General features: G+C 33.5%; 1 protein-coding gene across 6 annotated transcripts in view; it reads left to right on the top strand.

Annotated features, from left to right (window-relative positions):
- Positions 1-21,748, top strand: part of ZNF711 (zinc finger protein 711) — a 28,567-nt gene extending 6,819 nt beyond the window's left edge. For 5 of the 6 annotated variants that reach the window (XM_061409556.1, XM_061409559.1, XM_061409555.1 and 2 more), the window contains 6 exons: positions 3,004-3,546; positions 9,382-9,537; positions 10,449-10,586; positions 16,999-17,046; positions 18,387-18,530; positions 19,095-21,748. In XM_061409556.1, coding sequence (XP_061265540.1) covers positions 3,004-3,546; positions 9,382-9,537; positions 10,449-10,586; positions 16,999-17,046; positions 18,387-18,530; positions 19,095-20,272 — 2,207 coding nt within the window. In that variant the 3' untranslated portion in view covers positions 20,273-21,748. Of the gene's footprint in view, positions 1-3,003; positions 3,547-9,381; positions 9,538-10,448; positions 10,587-13,079; positions 13,215-16,998; positions 17,047-18,386; positions 18,531-19,094 lie in introns of all 6 variants that reach the window. The other variant, XM_061409560.1, reaches the window with a different exon arrangement.
- The last annotated feature ends 1,076 nt before the right edge of the window (positions 21,749-22,824 follow it).

Below are 22,824 nucleotides of genomic sequence, written 5' to 3'. Positions count from 1 at the left end.
TGCATTCAGTTCCCAGCTTGAACCTTGGGCAAGCTTATTTAATCTCTCTAAACTGTAGTTTGTTTGTGTTTAAAGTGGAGATAATAACACTCCCCTTATTTCATAGTTCTGAGGCTTAAATGAGATATTATATGTAAAATACTGAGTTACTTGGTGCATAATATTCAATAATAAATATAGCTAATGTGTAGCTAAAATAAATAACTTTGTCTAGCAATTCAGTGGAATTTCAAATGAGTTGATAAGAGGAAAGAGCAGAATTTAATGAAAAGCATTTTGGATCATGGTCTGAATTTCTGCCAGTACCCTGTGGGAACTCATCAATTCTTGGTCTAAGATTCTTAAATTATTTAGTTCAGGGTAAACAAGCATGTTTGGATTTTTTTGGTTTATATCTGATTTATTTTAACATGTAAGTTCCTGCTAGAGTAAAAACTAGGTAAACTGAAAAGCACTTATTCCATCTTATTAGAATCCTCCCAAACAGGTTAATCTGAACCCAAGCCAGCACTAGCATTATTCTGTCCTTCCATCCTTCTTTAATGTCTACCTTTAGGAAACAAACTATTTTCTAGCTGTGTTCTTAAATAAATGGAATTTCCCGCACTTTAAGTCTAATTTATGAAAAAATTTTATACAGTATTAATGTTGTCATTCATATACATAGAATTTCAATACTGTGAATTTTATAGGCTTAGCATTTAATTTTTCCTTGCTAAAAAACACATTTTCAGTCTGGTTGAATACTAAATTTGAACCCTCACCGTCTCCCTGTCTACAAAAATGACCAGTGGAGTAAAAAGTGAGTAGAAAGTTCTTATTCTATACACACTCCCTTTGTCTACTAATTTTCAAGGTTGAGGCTGTGTCCTTTTGGGTAATGTGGTTTCGGTGAGAATTTGAGAATAGTGAGAAAACTTCAGAAGGGTTGAAAAGTAACTTTGCCTTTTCACCTTATTTTTTAATGTGTTCACTGGTCTCCATCCTAATTTACCAGCAATCTTCCATAATGAATTGGTTAATAGTAGTGAACCATGTAACAAATTGCACTCTTTTAGATTATTACTGTATAGAAAGTGATCATTATGTAGAAAAGGCTTTGTACTGGATTCTTGTAGGTAATTTTCTTATAACTTGGTCCATAAACTATTAATTTGTTTACTGCATCACTTCAGAGGCAGAATGTAACAGAATTACTTGTGAAGGAATTTTACACTCTTATAATATTTACAAGAGGGTAGGAGTTGGCGTTTACCATGCTGCTCAAGATAAATGTTATTTAAAGCTTTATTCCTACAATTTACTAGTTTAGAATTTAATACAATTCAGAGTCTATTTGTGTGTTTTTTTTAAAATAAACCAAATATTTATCTAAAATGAGTTTTCTTCTCCCCAAATCAGATGTTAAAAGATGCTTTCCATTTTTAAAATAAAGAAGTCTCTGAACTTCTTTATTTTTAAGTCTCTGAACTTCTTTATAAGAAGTTCAGAGACTTTCATGTTTATAATACGTATTGTCTAATGTATTAAGCTGTCATATTTTATTAACTCAATTTAACGTATTAGCAACCTTTCATGGTTTTGTGTCCTTTTTAGTTTAACTTTTTGAAATGCTCAACTCACAGGAAATAGAAAAACTAGTGTATAGGGTCCTATAAACGCTTTACTCATATGTTTCTGCAATGGTGACATCTTAGTACAAATATTAAAAACGGGAAATTAACATTGGTGCATTACTGTTAATCTAGACTACAGACCTCATTCAGTTTTCACCACTTGTGTGTGTGTGAGTGTATATGGGTCTGTGCAATTTTGTTCCATATATAAATTTGTATTGAAGAAGGCAATGGCACCCCACTCCAGTACTCTTGCCTGGAAAATCCCATGGATGGAGGAGCCTTGTAGGCTACAGTCCATGGGGTCGCTAAGAGTCGGACCCGACTGAGCGACTTCACTTTCACTTTTCACTTTCATGCATTGGAGAAGGAAATGGCAATCCACTCCAGTGTTCTTGCCTGGAGAATCCCAGGGACGGGGCAGCCTGGTGGGCTACCGTCTATGGGGTCAGACAGAGTCGGACACGACTGAAGTGACTTAGCATAGCATAGCATAGATTTGTATAGACACCACCACAGTGAAGATACACAGTGAGCATGTATTTATGATGTCCATCACCGTGTATGTGCTATACCAAAATATTCACATACACCCCCATCCTTGGCAACTGTTATCTATACTCCATCTCTATGCTTTTAGAATTTTGAGAATGTTATATAAATGACTCCATTTATACATTATGCAGTATATTGTATGTTGTAATTGAATTTTTTCACTCAGCACAATTTTCTGGCAGCTGATTCAGGTTGTTAATGTATCAATAGTTTGTCCCTTTTTTATTGATGAGTAGTATTCCATAGTGAGGATGTGCCAAAGATGGCTTAACCAATCATTTGCATGCTGTAAACATTTGAGTTGTATTTTTCTTTTGCTACTAGAAATAATATCTACTATGCGTTGTTATGGATATTCATGTTTTTTTTTTGTGTGTAAACATATTTTAGTAACTATGGGAGAAATGCTGCAGAGTGCAATTGTTAGGTTGTATTGGTAAGTACACATGTTTTTTGTAAGAAAGTGCCAAATGATTTTCGAGTGGCTGCTACCATTACATATGAGAGATTCAGTTTCTCTGCATCCTCACCAACCTGTGGTGTTATTTCTTTTTTTTTAGCTGTTCAGTATCTCACTGTGGCTTTTTTGTTTTACTTCAAAATAAAGTATATTATTTTTAAGGTTTTAACTTAGATTTTACTAACATTATTTTCTTTCACTTCCCCCTCAGTTCCTGGTTGGTGGGGGTTTTTACGGCAGTTAATTATCAGTGGTTCTTTAAAATACTAATTTTCCGAGGACTGTTTCTAATTTAAAAACTATTTTATGTCATCTGATATATAAATACTTTTAATTAATAAGATTACTTTCTTTGGATAATTTGTATTGTAGTTGCTGGAATGACTGGTACTGCGCATATCGATGGAGACCATATTGTTGTTTCAGTTCCTGAAGCTGTATTAGTTTCTGATGTTGTCACAGATGGTGGGATAACTCTTGATCATGGCCTTGCAGCTGAAGTTGTCCATGGGCCTGATATCATCACTGAGACTGATGTAGTAACAGAAGGTGTAATTGTTCCTGAAGCTGTACTTGAGGCTGATGTTGCTATTGAAGAGGACTTAGAGGAAGATGATGGTGATCACATCTTGACGTCTGAGCTAATTACAGAAACTGTTAGAGTACCTGAGCAGGTTTTTGTGGCTGATCTTGTTACTGGTCCTGATGGACACTTGGAACATGTGGTCCAAGATTGTGTTTCAGGAGTTGACTCTCCCACAATGGTTTCAGAGGAGGTTCTTGTAACTAATTCAGATACAGAAACTGTGATTCAAGCAGCTGGTGGTGTTCCTGGTTCTACAGTTACTATTAAAACTGAAGATGATGATGATGATGATGTCAAGAGCACTTCTGAAGACTACTTAATGATATCTTGTAAGTGACATTTAAGTTCCATAATTACTTGGTAGAAATTTATTTATGTATAACATGAACAGGTTTTCTGGGATGGGAGATGTGTTCAATAAAAGTCATGGGGGTAATCTTTTTGAAAAATAATTTTTTTCAAAGCTGTGTTGTTCAGATGGTTTTTGAATTTGCTCATGTTTTTAAATTACTCTGAAAATTCATACCCACAATGGAGTAAATTAATGCAATTTATTAATATCTTAGAATAAAAGTATGAATTTGGAAGGTTCAAAAAGAACATTAAATGACACAAAATTTTAATGGTAAATATATGTATTTAAAAATGGGTAATTGTATGCAACCACCACTTTCTCTTTAATTTGACAGATAGTGGAGTTGGCATTTCAGTTTTGCTTAGGAATTTAAGCATAACATGTTAAGAAATGTGTAATTAGTTTTTCTAATTAAATACTTGAAAAGTAAATAATCAACTCAGATTGTATTCTACAGTTCTGCCTGTGTTTATTTTCTGTTGTCTGTTTATGTGTGTGTATAGTCTATGCAAAATACTTAAAACAAATTTATATCAGCCTGACTTTATGATGTTCTTAAGACATTCTACCTGAATGAAGAAGATAGAAGTATCTTGTTCTCATTTCAAGTGGTAGGTTTGCCTGAATAGCAGCAATAATAGAAATCTTATGATAAGTTATTGGTGGAGCTTGAGGAAGAAGTGGATCTATTCCTTATAAAATTTGAAAGCATCATGCTAGAAGGAGTAAAGATTAGATGACGATTTCACTTTTCAAGGGAGGATTTTTGTTCTTTTCTTTTTTTAAATAAAAAATGGTTGATTGAGAAGTGAATTAACAGGTAGAATATGTGTATGTATATATAAAATGATTGTATGTTATGTATGTGTATCAGTGAATTTAAAACTAAAAGCAAATTATATTTAATTTGTAAATATGATTCTGAAGTCTGATGTGTTAACTTTTTTCCTCTATAAGCACTTCAAAGTGAATATTTATATTGTTTTGAAGCGAATAATTTAAGCCACTAAAAGACTGTGCAAATGTTATTATTCTTTTTCAATTGATGTGGATTACTAAAGCAGCTCCATATTTACATCTTAACCTGACATTTTTTTTTTTAAAAAGCAAAACTGTGATTATGGTTTTCTAAAACGGTGTGGCAAAAGTCGAAAGTCTTTCTGTACCAAAACAAATTCAGTATGCCTTTAAAAGGATACTTGTCAAATTAAACTCTTTGGTATTAAAGTGGTCTAAAATTTAGACGTTATATGTATTGTGAATAGTCATATCTCAACATATCTTCTGTGATTTGATTCTGTAAAAGTTTAACTTTCTAGACTATTTTAATTTAAAATATTTATCTTTATGTTACCATATGTGTCAAGTGCAAAAGACTTCTGTCCTTCTAGTCTAATAGACTGATAACTATAAGGAACATTGTGTTACTCAAATAATACTGGAACTGCTGTGGGGTCATTTTAGGGGAATTCAGACTGGAGATTAATTACCTTCTTAATCATTAGTAAAGAAACTAACAATTTTTAAATAAATACCTTTTAAACATAAATAATTTTTATTGTAGAAAACAGGATATACAAAAATGAAATGTTTTATATCGTTTATTTTCTCACCACCCAGATCACTCTATCTTACCATTTTCATTTATTTTATTTTACTCTAGTTTGATTTAGTCTGTCCTTTTTTTTCTTCATCTCTTAATCTTTAATTCATGTTTTTACCTCGGGTTTTGTTGACCATTAAATCTTCAGAAGTTGAAGAATAAATTGTCTTGAGAGGCCTCAATGTTAATTTTAAAAGTTCTCTGGCTTTTTTCCAAGATATCTTCAACTACTCTAAGAGATAAAATTGAGAACTTAAAACAGACTTTTATCTTGTTCCTGAATCCCTATAAGGAAATCTCATCAGCAGCTGGGTTTTAGTGGTAGGGAGTTTGTCTTCTCTCAGTCTCTGAGGTACATCTTAAGTTTTTTCCACTTTCAGACCAAATGTCACAATTTCTTTATCTTAACAGATAGTTAGGCTATTCCACTTGTGCTAAGTAACTTGGAAATTAATATAGGATAACTGTATCTGTCTAAAGTTGTCCCAGGTGTTTTCTTTAAAAATACCTAACACCCATAAGACACTTGTGGGTGATGATTTCCTTTATGAAAAACTTCATTGGAGAAAGGAGAGTCCTTTAAATAATCAACCAATATAATGCATTCAAAGTTGTTTTTTATCTATAAAATCAGTTTTTATTTCTTTCAGGAAAATAGTTTTGTGTAAAGAAAAATATATTGGTATGGTCATTATGGGAGATATCATGAAACCTCACCAATTTCAGGGATAAAAGGGAAAAGTTAATACCTTTGCATTTTTTAATATAACAACTTTATTGAGATATTCACATGCCATACAATTCACTCATTTGAGATGTTCATCAGTGATTTTTCATATATTCACAGAATTAATTGTATCACCATAATCAATTTTAGAATTTTTTCTTACCCCAAAAAGAAATCCTCATGCCCTTGAGCAGTCACTCCCCTAGTCCACTCACCCTTCAGGCAACCACTAATCCAGTTTCTGTCTCTATAGATTTGTTGTTTTCAACATTTTATGTAAATGTAATGGTATAATATATGGCCTTTTGTGTGTGACTCCTTTTACTTAGTATAGTGCTTTCAAAGATCATCCATGTTGTACCATGGGTCAGTCCTTCATTCCTATATATTGATGATTATATCCATATATTTCATTATATGGATATATATTTTATCAGTTCATTGGTTAATAGACGTTTGGGTTGTTTCCACTTTTGTGCTGTTGTGAATAATGCTGCCCTGAACATTCATGTACAAGATTTTGTGCACATAGATTTTAGATCTCTTCGATATATACACATAGGAGTAGAACATCTTTGTAATTTAATTATTATTCATTTTTGTTTGTTTCATCATTGTGTAATAAAGTGAAGTCACTCAGTCGTGTCCGACTCTTTGCAACCCCATGGACTGTAGCCTACCAGGCTTCTCAGTCTGGGATTTTCCAGGCAAGAGTACTGGAGTGGGTTGCCATTGCCTTCTGGATCCATTATACATTGCCTTATCCCATTCCTGTGGTACATCAGTATATAGTTGACCCTTTAACAACACAGGTCTGAACTGTGTGGGTCCACTAATACAAGGATTCTTTTCAATAAATATATACTATAGTATTACATAATTTGAGGTTGATTGAGTCTGCAAATGTAGAACTACAGATATGGAGGGCCAACTCTAAAGGTATATATAATTTTCAACTGTGTATAGCTTCAGTGCCCCTAAGCCCTGCATTGTTCAAGAGTCAGCTGTACTCTATACTGATAATATCATATTCACCATATTAATTTTTTGGTAGATGTAACAAGAAAGGGGTGCATTAAAAAGCCTACTTAGTTTTTTAAAGGAATATTATATCATACATTTTACTAAAATGAAATTTTAATCAAATTGTACCAATGGTCTATAGAAGAATGTTGAATGATACCACAGTTTATGGGGACTGGTAAATAATGCACCTTACTATTTTAATGTTATATTTAGCACCAGTAGAATTCTGTGTTGTGTAAAATATTACCCACTTATTACTAGCTGCGATGACATGTAGACTGAGAAACAACACTGTGGGACTTGAATGTTGTAAACCTTATAACAAACAAAAAGGTTAAGCTTGAATTTTAGGTATTTTGAGTATTATCTGTATTAAGAAAAGACTTAGAATCTATCTCTAAAGCCTGTTGATTGCCTGTTAAGTCTTTGTTAACTTTGTACTTTCTGTAATGAAGAATATAGAATAAATCTTGAAGTTGGTAGTTTATCTCTAAAACTAAAACTGTACACTAACATATCTAATAACTTTATCATCTTCTATGAACATAAAATACAGAACAAGTTTACTCAGTACATTTCAAAATTGTTCATTCTGAGGAATCTAAGTAGAAAATAAGGTACACATTAAACTGTGGACATTAAGGAAAGGTATGAATGGAATCAGAATAGCAACAGTAATTTCAATATTTAAAGTGAAATTATGGTACAGATCTATTGAGAAGTGACCAGACAAATGTCTTATTTCATTTCATGAGCTTTAATTTTGTGAATTACAGTTTTAATTCAGTTGATTGTAGGAGGAACTGTGGTCACTTTAAACCACTAAAGTGTATAAAATAGTATTTATCACATGAGACTATTTTTTTCATTAATTTACTGTAAATTATTCCAACCTAAGAAATTCATATTTTGGACACTTTTAAAATTTTTAATATTCTATGTTTTTATTTCTAAGAATGAGAAAGTACTTTTTTTTCTGAAGACTTATTACTTGACTCTTGTAATTTTTTTTAAAGATCTCATTGTTTTATTCAACGTATTTTAAAAGAGAGATTGTTAAACCAATATCAGATTCTTCATCTTTTTTCTTTCATTTTAACCTGCCCCATTGTCAAAAAAAAAAAAATGTTTACCAAAAAAGTGGTAATAGAATTAGGGTCTATGATGAAATGAAAAATTTTTTTTCTATTTATTTTGATAATTTAGGTGCTCTCTTTCATAGACAGTAAACTATCTGAACTCTTAAATATTATGGAATCATTTATATTTAGTCACAAAGTTAAAGTAGCTTTACATTGTAGGAAGAATTTCTGAAATGTGTTGTTTTTCACCATTGTGAAAGACCAAAAGAATAGTTTTGAATTTGCGCATATCGAGTTTGAAACTGAGGTAAAGGCTAGACTTTGACCCATATAGATCTTAACTGAAATACATATTTTTAAGAGTACTGAGTTAAAAACTTTTAAATGTCACTGTTTTCAGTAGTTCTGGAATTGTTTAGATGTAGTCAGGACTTCATGATTTTTTATTTCGTATGTGATACTATGATACATATAATAGGGAGGAGCAGATTATCAACTTAGATTACATTTCAGTTTTTATAGGGACAGAACAAACATTGAAATGAAAAAATGGTAGGCATATGACGTTAATATTTTGGGGAATGTATTGTTTAATATTTATGTCCAAAGAACAAACTCTGTAAATATAGTATATTCATTGCATTGTTTGTGCACAATATTTACTTGAAACTAAACACTATTCTTAAAAAATCAAAAATTTTAAGTATACTTTAAGTGTAAGTAATTATTGTTGATTTTATCATGATTTTGAAGCAAAGCATACAATGGTTAAGTATAGAAGAATGCACAGTTTCTGATTTGAAGTTGTCTTCCATTGACTCAACAGGAGTTAAAAGTATTTACTAAGGTTTTATTTTTATGATTTCTAAAAAGCCCTTTTTATAAGATAATTCAGGTGTTTTCTCTTTTTTAGATACTAGATTTCATATGCTAATTGGTTTAGACATGCTGCTACTTAATTTGGAAACTTGTTTATGTCAGCTTATTTTATGAGTACTATATATTTTATGTTCTAATTTTTGGTATTAATTTTGCTGTTAGGATTTAGCTTAAAATGTTGAACATGATGGAAGATTATTTAATTTTTTCACAAATCATTTTAATTAAAGCTGAAATACAAGAGTATTACATATATATAAATTGAAATCTGTGACTAGATTTTTATATGATTATGATCATGTAGTGTATCTGTCTTGAATTCTTTTTTCATAAACTATACCACTTTTAATGGTTGCATAATAGGTTATTAATTGAATACAGTGGGTAAGTTGTTAACACATTATTTCACATTGCACTAATATTAATGCTTAACACCCACTAAATGTCACTGGTACTTTTTGGCTGAAATAGTTTCCTCTTTATATTTTACAGTAGATGATGTTGGGGAAAAATTAGAGCATATGGGGAACACACCATTAAAAATCAGCAGTGATGGTTCACAAGAAGATGTTAAAGAAGATGGATTTGGTTCAGAAGTAATAAAAGTGTATATATTTAAGGCCGAGGCTGAAGATGATGTTGAAATAGGTATAAATACTAAATTTATTGCTATAATGGTTAGGAATTAGAACTTTTCTTTTCTGGAAACTATTCTAATACTGCCTTCAACGTGCAACTTTTTAATAGGTTTCTTTGGGGGTGGAATATTTTAAAATTATATATATATATATATGTAATATATATATATGTAATATATATATGTAATATATATATATATGTAATATATATATATAATTGTCTATAAATATGGTACAGAACAAATCATTCTTAGATTCTTTCAAACATGTAGAAGATTCCAGTTGAGATTTCAAAACATGAGTGGAGGGAGTTTGGTTTAGAATAGGAAATTGTGAGTATTTAAGAGTAGTCTAGAGGCAGGCTGCTTGGATTTTAATCCTAGTTCTACCATTTAAGTGACCTTTGGTGAATTACTTAACCTGCTTCTATGTCAGTTTCCCCATCCATAAAATGGTCATAATGGTAGTAACTACCTTATAATAATACTATTGCGAGGATTAAATGGATAAATACATGTGAAAGACAAAGTGCTTTGCACATATGTTGTTATTTCTTAGTAATGACTGATAATTTAAAGTGAAATTTATATAATAATTTTCTTGACAGTTAGAATATATAGGGGGGAGTATTTTTCTAAAGGAAAATAATATATCTTTCTTATTATAATATAAAGTGTGCTCAGTCATGTCTGACTCTTTGTGACCCCAGGGACTATAGCCCACCAGGCTCCTCTGTCCGTGGGATTTTCTAGGCAAGAATACTTGAGTAGGTTGCCATTGCCTTCTCTAGGGGATCTTCCAAATCCAGGGATCGAACCTGGGTCTCCTACATTGGCAGGCAGATTCTTTACCACTAGAGCCACCTGGGAGGAAATTATTCCATGATGCTTACTGATTTTGATACATGTTTTAACTTTTAAGGTGGAACAGAAATTGTCACAGAGAGTGAGTACACCAATGGACATTCTGTAGCTGGAGTGCTTGACCAGAGCCGAATGCAGCGGGAGAAGATGGTTTACATGGCAGTTAAAGATTCTTCTCAAGAAGAAGATGATATCAGTAAGAAAAAAATGGCACTGTAGTGACTCATCCATAGACATCATGCATTCTTTTCTAAAAAAACCAATCTCAGATTTAAGCACTACATAGTAGCAAATATCAATAAAATAAGTCTGACCCTTTGCTATAATTAAGAGGGAAGGGTCCTTTTGACTATTCACGCATATGTGTATTGTTCAAGTGAGCAAACATATTGTGTCTCAGATACTTGGGATACAGAGATCAGCAACATATGGTTCCTGACTTTACTAGAGCTCACAAATACGTAGGTAATTACTGAGAATCTACTTTGTGTGTATTGCATATGTTGCATATATTATCTCATTTAATTCTTATAACTTATTTCTGAGGTAGGTGGTATTATCCCTGTTTAATGGAACCAGAAGATGCTCAAGGAAGTTAAGCAATTGCCTACAGTCAACTAATATTAAATGAGGAACGTAGGATTTAAATTCATGTCTGCCTAACTCTGCTGCCAGTGTTCTTTGCACATGGCAGTGAGCACTGCTGACCGCTTTCTGAGTTTAGCAGTGGAAGGGCTAACTGGTTGTTTCCTTCTGCTACTGAGGCATTGGCTGAGTAAGTAGTCTTCCAAGTCAAGCCACCAGGATTTTTACTTATTATTCTGTTGATTATCTCCAAGTAGTTGCTGCTTAAGGTTTCTTGGAGCTGAGTACCACACAGGGTGAAAAAAGCTCCTGACATTCCCTTTCCTACCATAGTCCACATTTCCTTATAAAGACATTTTTCTTTCTTCCTACTTTCTCCTCACCTCAGTATAGGAATGCAGCCCTTTCCTAAGGCTTTTTCTGTCTTCTTGCCATGCTGAAACAAAAACTACTTGGTAGGCTGCAGTCCATGGGATCGCTAAGAGTCGGACACAACTGAGCAACTTCACTTTCACTTTCCACTTTGATGCATTGGAGAAGGAAATGGCAACCCACTCCATTGTTCTTGCCTGGAGAATCCCATAGACGGAGAAGCCTGGTAGGCTGCAGTCCATGGGGTCTCACAGAGTTGGACAAAACTGAAGCAACTCAGTAGTAGTAGTAGTAGTAGTAGTAGTAGTAGTAGTAGTAGTAGAGCAAAAGCCTCCCCTTGAGTGCATTACCTTGACAATACTTAGCTTTACCTATACTGCACTATGATTCCCACTCCTCAAATTTCCTTCTCTAGAATTCATAGGGAACTGAATTCCAATCCCAAACACGAATAATATACCACAGCTGAAAATGTCAAAAAACAAATGAGTCTAGAGGACTTTATTAGAAAAAGAATTTCTACTTGATCTCTAAATTCTTTACTTCTTTTTTACTCATTGGTCAGTAAGAAGGGGCACACTGGAAGATGGGAGACTGAAGCTTAAGTTAGCTGATGCCAGAATTCCATGGGGATGTGCAAAATTTAGACTAGTGTCTCTTTCTGGTTAATTGAAAGAAAGGAAACCTAGGAGAAGGATACTTTTCTCCCATATTTTTTCCATATTTTTCAAATAAGTAGAAAATACCACTGTGTGAATTAAAGGAAAAGCATGAATTCAAGCCAGTTTTCTGTTTAACAGATTAAATCTAAGTGGATTATTTCACATAAAATAAACATATTGACCCTCTAGGTTTAAATTCTTTTATACTAACTATATTTTTAAAATGTCTAACTTAATGTTTTTGTCTTCAGTAAGGTCTGTGAAAATCCTGCCTCTTAATGGGTGTCCACATAGCCTTGAGCATCAGCATTTTATATTATAACTATGTATATGCTGCTGCTAATTCACTTCAGTCGTGTCCGACTCTGTGCGACCCCACAGATGGCAGCCCACCAGGCTCCCCCGTCCCTTGGATTCTCCAGGCAAGAACACTGGAGTGGGTTGCCATTTCCTTCTCCAATGCATTAAAGTGAAAAGTGAAAGTGAAGTCGCTCAGTCGTGTCTGACTCTTAGCGACCCCATGGACTGCAGCCTACTAGGCTCCTCCATCCATGGGATTTTCCAGGCAGGAGTACTGGAGTGGGGTGAACTATGTATATATATAGTTTTAATTTCTTTAATTTTTAATTCTTCAGTTACTAGTATTTTTGACAATTTTTTCATTGCATGTACAGTACTGCATTTAAGTTACAATATGTAGGATAGCATGGACCACTTTCTCATAATTGATTCTATGGGAAATGCTTCTGAGTTCCAAAGAATTATCAACCAGAATTATGGAATACAGTTCTTCTTATAAATTTGTAATGCCCAATGGACTGTAAAATCAGCCAGTATATTTTAAGCACACATGTTTTATATAAATTGAAAGTCATTTTCATAGGATTAGGTTCTAAGAGGAAGATAAGAATTTTGATGATTTATTGTCTCCTGGTGGCAATAGCCTCCCAAATGCCTAATATAATTTTTAAATTTACCAAATTGAAATCTTAAAAGATAATTATTTGGAAATTTTTACCCATTTAGTAAATATTTGGGGTTATAAGCAAGCAATTATTTCTAAAATTTAGGTTGTGCTGAAATAGCAGATGAAGTGTACATGGAAGTCATTGTAGGGGAAGAGGAAGGAATTTTCCCTGAGACTCAACTTAAGGACTTCGATGTTAATAAAACAATTGTTCCTATTGTCTGGGCTGTGGTATATGGTCGGACACTGTCATTTTTTTAACCTGATAAGTACATAACATATATTTGATTAGCCTTTAGGTCATTATACATGCTATGCTAATGCCCCCCATGAGTTGGCTAATACTATAAAATGTTTTGCTGTGGACTGATTCATCTCAAGTTACTTCCATGATTTTTATACCACATATCTTGTGTTATTTAAAATGAACTTTGCTTAATGTAATTTTTTCAGTAGGGTTTATTTTATATCCTACCTGTATAAGTGAGAAGCTTCAAAGTTTAATTTTTCTTAAATAGGAATGTCCTTTGAAAATTGGTCCCTCCTCTTTTGTACTAACACCACAAATAATAAGATATTGGGGTTTGAAAAGGAACAGAAATCCAGGTGTGCTCTTCTAGGAAGTATATGATGAAAGGTAAATTAATCAAGTTATTTTTTCCCTTTCTATTTGATCTCATTCCTACTTAATTTTTAGGATGGCCCAGATATATTCTTTATTTTGAAAAATTTTGTTGTTCAAATGCATTAATTTATCTTGATTTTTTCACAGTTTCATTCATTCAGCAGTCATCTGTTGAGCATCTTCAATTTTGAGGGTATTCTGCAGAAATATCTACTCTTTTATTTAAATTAAATATAATTTAATTATAAATCAAGGAGTCGTGTTTTCATTTGCATAGTAAGAACAGCTCCCATTTCCAATCTTTTAATTTACTTTTTATTTGGAGGAAAATTGTTATACAATATTGTGTTGGTTTCTGCCGTACAACAAAGCAAATCAGTCATAATTATACATATATCACCTCCCTCTTCTCCCTCCCATCCCCCCACCCCACTCCTCTAAGTAATCACAGAGTACTAGGGTTGGTTCCCTGTGTTATATAGCAACTTCTCACCAGCTATCTCGTTTACACATGGCAGTATATATATGTCGAGGCTACTTTCTCTGTTCATCCCACTCTTTCCTTCTCCCACTGTGTCCACAAGTCCATTTTCTAGTCCATGTCTCCATTCCTTCCCTGGTAATAGGTTTATCAATACCATTTTTCTAGATTCCATATATATGTATGAATATACTGTATTTATTTTTCTCTTTCTGACTTACTTCACTCTGTGTAACAGGCTCTAGGTTCATCCACCTCACTAGAACTGACTCAAATTCATTTCTTTTTAAGGCTGAGTGATATTCCATTGTATATATGTACCACATCTTTATCGATTCATCTGTCGATGGGCATCTAGGTTGCTTCCATGTCCTAGCTATTGTAAATACTGCTTTTGCAAACATTGAGGGTACATGTGTCTTTCTGAACTGCGGGATTGCTGGGTCACATGATAGTTTTATTCCTAGTTTTTAAAGGAATCTCCATACTGTTCTCCATAGTGGCTGTATCAGCTTACATTCCCACCAACAGTGCAAGAGAGTTCCCTTTTCCCCACATCCTCTCCAGCATTTGTTTGTGGATTTTTTGATGATGCCCACTCTGACTGGTGTGAGGTGATATACTTACTGTAGTTTTGATTTGAATTTCTATAATAGTGATGCTGAACATCTTTTCATGTGTTTGTTGGCCATCTATATGTCTTCTTTGGAGAAGTGTCTGTTTAGATCTTCTGCCCATTTTTTGATTGGTCATTTTTCTAGTATTGAGCTATATGTGCTGTTTATACACTTTGGAGATTAATCCTTTGTCAGTTGTTTCATTTAAAATTATTTTCTCTTATTCTGAGGGTTGTCTTTTCATCTTGTTTATTGTTTTATTTGTGGTGCAAGAGCTTTTAAGTTTAATTAGGTCCCATTTGTTTATTTTTGTTTTTATTTCCATTACTTTTGGAGGTAGATCACAGAGGATCTTGCTGTGATTTATATTCGAGAGTGTACTTGCTATGTTTTCCTCTAAGAGTTTTATAGTTTCTTGCCTTACCTTTTAAGTCTTTAATCCATTTTGAGTTTATTTTTGTGTGTGGTGTTAGGAAATATTGTAGTTTCATTCCAAGTAGCTGTCCAGTTTTCCCAGCACCACTTATTAAAGACACTATCCTTTCTCCATTGAATATTCTTGCCTCCTTTGTCAAAGACAAGGTGCCCATAGGTGCATGGGTTTATCTCTGGACTTTCTATCTTGTTCCATTGGTCTATATTTCTGTTTTTGTGCCAGTACCATACTATCTTGATGACTGTAGGTTTGTAGTATAGTCTGAAGTCAGGAAGGTTGATTCCTCCAGCTGTTTTTCTTTTTCAATATTGCTTTGGCTATTTGGGGTCTTTTGTGCTTCCATGCAAATTGTGAAATTGTTTGTTCTGGTTTTGTGAAAAATATATTGGTAGTTTGATAGGGATTACATGGAATCTGTAGATTACTTAGGGTAATATAATCATTTTCACATTGTATCTCTCCATCTGTTTGTGTCATCTTCGATTAATAGTTTTCTGCATACAGGTCTTTTGTCTCTTTAGGCAGATCTATTCCTAAGTATTTTATTCTTTTTGTTATAGTGGTGAATGGGCTTGTTTCATTAATTTCTCCTGATTTTTCATGTTAGTACATAGGAATACAAGGGATTTTTGTGTATTTTATATCCTGCAACTTTATTATATTCATTGGTTAATTCTAGTATTTTCTGGTGACATCTTTAGGGTTTTCTATGTATAATATCATGTCATCAGCAAGCAGTGAGTTTTACTTCTTTTCCAATCTAGATTCCTTTTATTTCTTTTTCTTCTCTGGTTGCTGTGGCTAGGTCGTCCAAAACTATGTTGAATAACAGTGGCAAGAGTAGGCACCCTTGTCTTGTTCCTGGTCTTAGAGGAAATGCTTTCAGTTTTTCACCGCTGAGATTAATGTTTGCTGTGGGTTTGTCATGTATGGCCTTTATCATATTGAGGTATGATCCTTCTTTACCTACTTTCTAGAGAGTTTTTATCATAAATGGGTGATTTTTGTGAAAAGCTTTCTCTGTATCTATTGAGATGATTATATGATTTTATCTTTCAATTTATTAATAATATATATCACATTGATTTGGGTATATTGAAGAATCCTTGCATCCCTGGGATCAAGCCCACTTGATCGTGATGTATGATCCTTTTAAAATGTTTTTGGATTCTGATTGCTAGAATTTTGTTGAGGATTTTTGCATCTATGTTCATCAGTGACATGCTTAGTCACTCAGTTGTGTCTGACTCTTTGCAAACCCTTGGATTGTACCCACCAGGCTCCTCTGCAATGGGGATTCTCCAGGCAAGAATACTGGAGTATGTTGCCATGCCCTCTTCCAGTGGATGTTCCCTACCCAGGGATTGAACTGAGGTCTCCCACATTGCAGGAAGATTCTTTACCATCTAAGCCACCAGGGAAGCCCAAGAACACTGGAGTGGGTAGCCTATCCCTTCTCCAGGGGATGTTCCCAGCCCAGGAATCAAACTGGGGTCTCCTGCATTGCAGGTGGATTTTTTACCAGCTGAGCTACCAGGGAAGCCCATCATCAGTGACTGGCCTGTAATTTTCTTTTTTTTGTGATATCTTTGTCTGGTTTTGGTATCAGGGTGATGATGGCCTCATAGAATGTCTACTCAGGTTTTATATAGAAAGTAAGGTTTTCCTATAAGTTAGTAGTTCCAAGAATGCTCAAAGCAGCCCTTACTTTCAGTGTGTGAAATTATCTAATCTATGGGAGTGGAAGACCTCAACAACAAAAAGTTTAATCAAAGGAATGGTGATTGATGTAAGATTTTGTAGATGCGATCCATTGATAATTGTTATACTCAATCAGTTTTTAATTTGTCTTTTTTTTTTAAGGAGATGAAAGAAGAGTTTCTCGAAGGTATGAAGATTGTCAGTCATCAGGTGAGAGAGCATTATATGTGAGATGTAAGTTAAGTAGCTGGTTTTGTATACTACTTGGTAGATAAAGAGTTATTAGTTTGTGTGTACAGACCCATTAGACTCTTATTTGCCTAAGTCATATCTAGTTAGTTATGAGTTTATTTCTTTAAGGAATTTTATTTAGAGACATAATGTGTGTTATTCTGTGAATGCAGTTCATTTTAGATTTACCTCAGGATTTCCCTTGAGGTCCACTGGTTAAGACTCCATGTGTCCACTGCAGGGGGTGCAGGTTTGATCCCTAATTGGGGAACTGAGATCCCACATGCCACATGATGTGGCCAAAAAGTAAAAAAAAAAAAATTTCTTTTTCAAGATACAAATGTCAGGCCACTTACTGCATGGGCCATAAAAGGTTACTATGGAAAAAATTATAAAATAGAAATTTTCCTGACATGAAAGTAAAAACTGTCCATGATATCAACCACTTGTTAATGTTCTCCTTGGGATGGAACTATTTTCTTAATTTCTGTGCAGCCAGTAGATTTATATAGATGTTACATAAAACTCATGTGTCAGCTTAAGTATTTTTTAGTTTTAATATGCTTCATATAGTGTTTTTTATTCCATGCTTGATAATTCTTTTTATTTTCTTACACAGGGAGAATAAAGTATCTGACTATCTTGTTTCTAACCTTAGGAGGTTTTTTACTCTCTAAATTTAAATATAGATTTCAGGTGAATTAATGAGAGACATACATATCATAGCATTTAAGCTAAACAGTTTCTTGGGCTACGTTTTTAAACTAAATTGCATAACACAAGAGATTGTGAGAACTGATATTAAGTATTTTGTATACATTGAGTCCATTGAAATTTTGGTAAATTGCCTGTCACATTTATCTTAACTCTTAAAAAATCAATCTTACTACTTTTAGCATTAAGTAAACCATTTTGAAGCATAAATACAAGAAGTTGTTTTTTGTCATGTATTACACAGTTACCATGATTGTATTGGTTATCTGACATGTATAAATTAATTCTTTGCTAAATCTCTTTAATTTCATCAGCCTTCATTGGTGAGAAAATTGAGCTGATGTCAAGATTTTATTCATGGTCATAAAATTCATTTTCTTACGTTTCATTTATCTGATCAGTTTGTTCCTTTAGAATGAATAAACTGGATATTTTAATTTCATATGGTATCATATTTTTGCATATTCACTTGAGAGATGAGTGTACTTTGTGAAATTTAGCACTTCAGTGGCAACTGAATGCCAAGTTTTCTCTAGTAATTCATCTAATCAAAATGAAAAGAGTATAAATATATATAGTTTAATGGTGTATTGATTTTTTTTCAGGAAATACTTTAGACTCAACATTAGAAAACAGAAGTAGTACAGCAGCACAGTACCTTCAAATTTGTGATAGCATCAATACAAATAAAGTACTTAAACAAAAAACCAAGAAGAGGAGAAGGGGAGAAACGAGGCAGTGGCAAACAGGTAAAATACTAATACATTGCTTTACGAATATTATAATTACTTGAAATGCAGTAGTAGTTTTTGTAACCCAAGAATATAAGTCAGTTGTTTGTAGTGTAGTTAGTCCTACTTTCATATACTTGTGTTTGATCTAAGTATATGGGTTTTTTAAAAAATGTTTTACTGTTACTTAACTGTGCTTGTTTGCTTTTTACCCAGATGATGTTTTTCAAAAGAGAATTTTCAGGTTGTTACAAAGTGCATGTGATATAGCATTTTGGCAGATGAATGGTCTATAGTAGAGTGCTGCTCGTTATATTTTAGTGTGCTCAGTTCATTCGCTCAGTCACGTCTGACTTTGCGACACCATGGACTGCAGCACACCAGGCTTCCCTGTCCATCACTAACTCCTGGAGCTTTACTTTATTATAAATTGCTTTTAATCAACATCTTGTCTTACAGGATTTTATTCCACTAGTATAGTTCTCACATTGTGAATGTCAGCTAATTTTGCTGCATTTGTTGTAAAACCCTTTTAAAACAGTCTGGCCAAATGTTACAACTTCTATTTTTTTTTTAATATAGCTGTTATAATAGGCCCTGATGGACAACCCCTGACAGTGTATCCTTGCCATATTTGCACAAAAAAGTTTAAATCCCGAGGATTCTTGAAAAGACACATGAAGAATCATCCTGATCATTTGATGAGAAAAAAATATCAGTGTACAGATTGTGACTTTACAACTAACAAGAAAGTGAGTTTCCATAACCATTTAGAAAGCCATAAGCTTATAAACAAAGTTGACAAAACCCATGAATTTACAGAATACACACGAAGATACAGAGAAGCAAGTCCACTGAGTTCAAATAAACTTATATTAAGAGACAAGGAGCCGAAGATGCACAAGTGCAAATACTGTGACTATGAAACTGCGGAACAAGGACTGTTAAACCGACATTTACTGGCTGTTCACAGCAAGAATTTTCCTCATGTTTGTGTTGAGTGTGGGAAGGGCTTTCGACATCCTTCTGAACTCAAGAAACATATGAGAACCCATACTGGTGAGAAGCCATATCAGTGTCAGTATTGTGTCTTCAGGTGTGCAGATCAATCAAATTTGAAAACTCACATTAAGTCTAAGCATGGTAACAATTTACCATATAAATGTGAGCATTGTCCCCAAGCATTTGGTGATGAGAGAGAACTTCAACGCCATCTGGATTTGTTTCAAGGACATAAGACACACCAGTGTCCTCATTGTGACCATAAGAGCACCAACTCAAGTGACCTTAAGCGGCACATTATATCTGTCCACACTAAGGATTTTCCTCACAAATGTGAGGTCTGTGATAAAGGTTTCCATCGCCCTTCTGAGCTCAAAAAGCATAGTGATATCCATAAGGGTAGGAAGATTCATCAGTGTAGGCACTGTGACTTTAAAACATCAGATCCATTTATTCTTAGTGGTCATATCCTTTCAGTTCATACTAAGGATCAGTCATTGAAGTGTAAAAGGTGCAAAAGAGGGTTCAGACAACAAAATGAGCTCAAAAAGCATATGAAGACACACAGTGGAAGGAAGATTTACCAATGTGAGTATTGTGAATACAGCACCACAGATGCATCTGGCTTTAAACGACATGTGATATCAATACATACAAAAGACTATCCACACAGGTGTGAATTCTGCAAGAAGGGATTCCGACGACCATCAGAAAAAAATCAGCATATTATGAGGCACCACAAGGAGGCTCTTATATAATAAGATCAATATAAAGAAAGAAGCTATTTAGAAACTATGACATGCTACATGGGAAGATAATTTCACAAACTGTTTCACCTGGTTACATAGCTTGATATTAAATTATAAATTTACATTCTTTTTATTAAAGATCTTAAAGTATTTGAATTGAGAGGGGATCTCAGCCCTTTGAAATTACTTAAAGAATTTAAGGAGCACCATAGAATGGTTGCAGAAAACCTTATTGTCTATTTAATGGTATAAACATAATTCAACTACAGAGGGGAAGAGCAAAGACAACCACTTTATTTGGCTGATCATACTAGAGACAGATCTTTCTGCAAAGATCATATCTAATTAAGGCAAACAAGCCTCACTTTTATGCAGTTTTATAAATGGGGTGGAAAAATAAAATGCAATCATCCATCAGTCACTTAGTCACTGAATCTTTATATGGTACCTGGAAATTTGAATTCCAGAAATGGCAAAAGTTTTGTGTATTCATTGAAAGAAATTTCACTGGAAAACAGGTTAGATTAATTCAATACTATTTAGAAGGATTTCAGAGCTACTAAGGTTTTATTACAGGATAGGATGTTTAAAATACAGCATCTGTACTGAAGTCTAAATATTAAAGTTCCCCTTTTTTCTGATGTTCAAGTTGATTGATATTCAGTATGGTATATATGACAAAAGTATATTTGAGTCAAATGTGGCTTTCTAAAATGCATGCAACAGTAATGTTGCAAACAAAGCTAGCACTATATTTCTTAATGATACTAAGATTAAATTGAGAGAACACAGTTTTCTTAAATATTTAGTTTTTTTAGGACAGTCATAGCAAGTATGATTATTCCAGTCTTACTTGCTCTAATGTTTAAAGGTGCAATTTTATGCCATTATTGAAAATTTTGATTTTTAAAATCTATATACCATATTATTAACATACATTTTCAATGTGAGGCAGTATTTATGCAGTATTTAACAAAACACTATGCTGCCAATAGAGCTTAGAGGTGGATATTCAGTTTACAGTGTATAAAATATGCATCCTTTTAACAACACTTTATGTTAGCATGCTGCAAATAAACATGGCGCTTAATATAAAAAGCTGGTTTAGGGAAATTTAATGAAAATCCTGTTCATAAATGTAATGCATATGATGTGTACTTTTAAGTTTTAGTTGCTTCATGTTTACACTCAGCTGTTCAGCATAATTAAAATGTAATTTTACTTCATGCTATATTGTGGCTTTGTGTTTTAAATAATGTTCACCTTTCTGTTTTTGCACCAGGTAAGAATCAGTTCCTTGAGAATAAATTTTTTATCTTTCTTAATTCAGAATATTAAATTTGGAAAATCTAAAGTTGTGTGTCCTGTGGTTGTAAATGATGTACACGCTGTAAGATAAGATTGTCACTGTTAATGTGGGATTATTATTTCTAAATGTTACTCATTGAAATGAGCATACAATAAAAAGCATTTATTGCACTTAAAGGCTTTATGAGTTTACTTAAAGTTGTGTTATAATGTCCATTCTTAAAAGACTTTTTACTTGAAATTGTTCTTAGGCATTTTTTGTCTGTAATTTAATGTTTTATACAATTTTGTGCATTAACAACATGAGCTAGGAATTTAAAGTTATGATGGCTATAGCATGATTATTCCTCAAATTTTTTTGTTAAAACCATGATGGAATGCTTTAAAGTTGCTCATCTTAAGACTTGAGACTTAGTATTATAGGGAAAACTAAAAATTCTTGGCCTGCTTAAGTAACATGATCCTGAAAAATGAATCTAATTATGTTTACCGTAGGCCAATATACTTCATTAAATCAAGGCTTTGGGAAAGATTCTGCAAATGAACATAGTAGTCAATGTTCAGTAGAATTCACGTACCTAGATATATAGCACTGTTGCTTAAGACTCTTTGTCAGTTGGGTTAATTATTCTTTAATGATCACTAAGAGAAAAAGCCATTACATGTTAGACCAATGCTTTAAGCTTTAATGTCTATAGAGTTTGTCTAGGGATAGTGTTAAAATACATATTCTAATTCTATAGGTGTGGGCTGGGGTCCACTATTCTGCATTTCTATCAAGCTGCCAATGTGTTAACTACCATAGAAATAGTGAGGTGTTAGACAAAGCCCCCAGTGTAATTCTGGTACAATTTGGCAGCTTTGCTTAAACAACTACGAGTGAGTATAATGAGGAAATCCATACTGAGGACTTGGCATTTGAGCTGAGACTTGAGTGCCAAGAAAAAACCAGTCATGTGAAGATCTTGTGCAAGAGCATTCAAGGCAGAGAAACATACATGCAAATACAGACAACCTGAGATGGTACAAGCTTTGGCTGCATCATGGTGAAAGGAACTGATAAGTGATGAGACCTGTGAGAATTTGAAATAAGAAGTCATTGGAAGGGTTTAAGGAAAGGAGTGATGTGATTTACATTTTGAAAATCATTTTGGAGGCTGTGCGAAGAATGTATTGTAGAGGAGCCAAGGGAAGCAGGGAGCCATGTGGAGAGGTTATTCCACTCATTCATGGCTACAGTGGGGCTGAAGAAA

This window comes from Bos javanicus, chromosome X (genome assembly GCF_032452875.1).
Source record: "Bos javanicus breed banteng chromosome X, ARS-OSU_banteng_1.0, whole genome shotgun sequence".
Taxonomy (NCBI): Eukaryota; Metazoa; Chordata; class Mammalia; order Artiodactyla; family Bovidae; genus Bos; species Bos javanicus.
This window is presented reverse-complemented; position numbering and strand designations above follow the sequence as displayed.